The sequence below is a fragment of the Oryza sativa genome, chromosome 9 (assembly GCF_034140825.1).
Source record: "Oryza sativa Japonica Group chromosome 9, ASM3414082v1".
Lineage (NCBI taxonomy): Eukaryota > Viridiplantae > Streptophyta > Magnoliopsida > Poales > Poaceae > Oryza > Oryza sativa.
This window is the reverse complement of record NC_089043.1, coordinates 12,525,401-12,528,059: the sequence shown is the minus strand read 5'-3', so window position 1 is coordinate 12,528,059 and position 2,659 is coordinate 12,525,401. Positions and strand designations below refer to the sequence as shown.

The following is a 2,659-nucleotide window of genomic DNA, read 5'->3' as shown; positions in this document are numbered from 1 at the left end:
TACCTCTTCCTCATGAGCACGAGCATCATACAAAATTGTACCATTAGTTGCGTGTAACCACTACAACAGGCACACTAATCACCCCATCATCAATCACGCTAATTAGCACTCCCTCGTTGGGGCCACATGTCACGGACCGGAGCTCCGATTCCACGAATTAAGTTAAAATCGAAGAATGTGTAGGGGGCATATGACAAAATGGACTGGAAAGACTAGAAAAAGAGTGGTAATGATGCTTTTCCCATTTTATCATTCTCATCTCTGTTGTTGTTGATCACCACAACATGAATCAAAGAATTAATGGTGGTACAAAAGCTAGTAATTAATTGTACATACATGAATAGATCATCATCATCATCATCATCCCCAATGTGTGATCACCATCAACCGATGTGAAAAATCTCCAATCTCTTCTTGCGAATTTCTGATGCAGTGCAACAGCTAAATCATTGCCCCCTACATCCTCCAAATTTTTTAAATCACTTTGATTAATTTTCTTCCTAAATATTGCAAATCCCACCAGCTAAATCAATCAATCTCCCCATCACCACCACACCACACCAACCCTCCCAAATGGCCATCACCCTTATTTCCCCCACTGACAGGTGGGGCCCACCTGGAAGACTAATAAACCGTATTCACACCTGCCCACCGTGCGGTGCCGTGCCGTGACGTCTCACTTGGGGGAGGTCGCGACGGCGGCGAGGAGGCCGGCGCGGCGGCGGCGGCGGCGGCGGGCGGCGTGCTCGTCGGCGTGGGGGTGGGGGTGGTCGCGGCGCCAGCCGAGTACCACCGGCGGCGCCTCCGCGGCCGGGGCACGGCCGCCTTCATCGGCGTCCCACCACGCCCCACCGCCGCCACTCGCCGTGATCGAGTCCCACAGGCGGACGGCTGCGGCGGAGGAGGTCCCCGGCGCGAGCAGCCTCGCCCCGCCTGAGATGCGGCGGGGTAGATCCTGCCACGTCCGCACCACGGTGCCGCCCCACGGGAAGCAGCCGTCCTCGTCGTCGTCGGCAACGCCCTCGTAATACCCGATCCTCCTCTCGCGCCGCCGCCCCTTCTCCTCCTCGCCGGAGGAGCTCTCCTCCTCGTCCTCCTCCTCCTCGTCCTCATCGGTGCCGTCCGAGTCGGAGTCGTCGCCGGAGGAGTAGTAGGTGGAGATGTGGGAGGAGATGACCTCCTTGCCGCGTGAGCGGAGGCGGAGGATGAGCACCTGCAGCCGCCGGAGAAGGCTGGGCAGCGTCGCCAGCGCCGCGAGCGCGACGGCCAGCGGCGCCCACATCTCCGCCAGCAGCGCCGCCACGCTCGGCCCCCGGAACCTCCCCACCCCGGCCTCCAGCATCGCCGCCGCCGCCGTCTCCATCATCCCCGCCTCCGCCACCGCCGCCGCGGCGCCGCCGAGCAAAAAACCCAACAAAAAATATTTCAAAAAAAATAAAAAAAATCAACACGTTATCGCGTCGCGTGGGGAGGAGAAGAGAGAAGAGGAGAGGAGAGAGGAGGCGGCGATGCCTTCGCTTTAAAGCCACCGCGCGGGGGGTGGGGCCCACATCGCGGTCGGTGGTAAATCGGGGCGGGCCCACCCTGTCAGTGACCTGGTCGGGGGGTGTAAATCGGGTGGGCCCACCCTGTCGGTGACCTGGGGGCGTGGTGGGCCTCGTGTGTGGGGGAGGAGGAGAAAAAAAAAAGGTTTTGTTGCGGTCGACGTGTGCACGCGTGTGACCTTTTCCCACCTGACCTCTTCTAAACCCCTGGGGTTAAAACGTGCGCTGCGTTAGGCTGACATGTGGGGCCCGGAGTCGCTCCGGCCCCACGTGTCATCGAGATCGCGTATAGACGCGGCGCGGCGCACGGGCGGATGCGGGTGCGACCGAGCCGAGATCGAGGTGCCGTCTCGGGAGGCGCGCGAGAGAGGGGTACAGGCGCTGACGGGTGGGGCCCAGCGCGTGGTGGTTACGCGCCACGTGTGGGGGGTGGTGTGTGGGGCCCGCGGGTGAATGGTGGGGGGCGTTGGTGAGTGAGTGAGTCAGCGTCGCGTGTGCCTCAGCTTCACCGACGGACGGCTGTGGGGCGACGGGAGGGGAGGGGCGAGATCGTGTGGCTGGGGATGGTCCGGATCCGGTGGGGGAGGTGGTGGATTCTGTCAGCCACTAGGTTGGCGCCACGTCGGCGACAGTATCTCTGTGCAAGGCACTTGTACACGTCTGCATGGAAGACCGGCCCTCTCACTTATCTCCAAGGCCATTGTGTTCTTATCCCTTCCTGCCTGCTTTGCCTGCTTCATTTCTGGAAGAGTGCTGCAAATGCTTAAAAATTGCTCCTTGTATTTCATATTAAGTCGCTTTAATTTCTTTTCTGATCAAGTACTTTTAAGTTTGATTATATTATAGAAAAATATAAACATTTAAACAGATTTAACATATTCCAGTACCACAAAACTAGACGACCTATCTAGATTCGTGGTATTATGATATGTCCTATCCATTCAAATGTTGCTATATTTTCGTATTATCATAATATATTAAATATTAGTTTTAATGAAACTAATTTAATGTTGTAGATATTGCTAAATTTTTCATTTAATCAAAGTTAAAGAAAGTTAAACAGAAAAAAGTTAAAACGAATTATAATGTAAAATGGAGTAAATACTTACGGTATT

At 55.8% G+C, this 2,659-nt stretch overlaps 1 protein-coding gene across 1 annotated transcript; it reads right to left on the bottom strand.

Annotated features, from left to right (window-relative positions):
- Positions 1–220: 220 nt before the first annotated feature.
- On the bottom strand, positions 221–1,659 carry LOC4346684 (uncharacterized). The gene has a single exon (XM_015795982.3). The coding sequence runs from the start codon at positions 1,364–1,366 to the stop codon at positions 677–679; it is 690 nt and encodes a 229-aa protein (XP_015651468.1). The 5' UTR covers positions 1,367–1,659; the 3' UTR covers positions 221–676.
- Between the last annotated feature and the right edge of the window lie 1,000 nt (positions 1,660–2,659).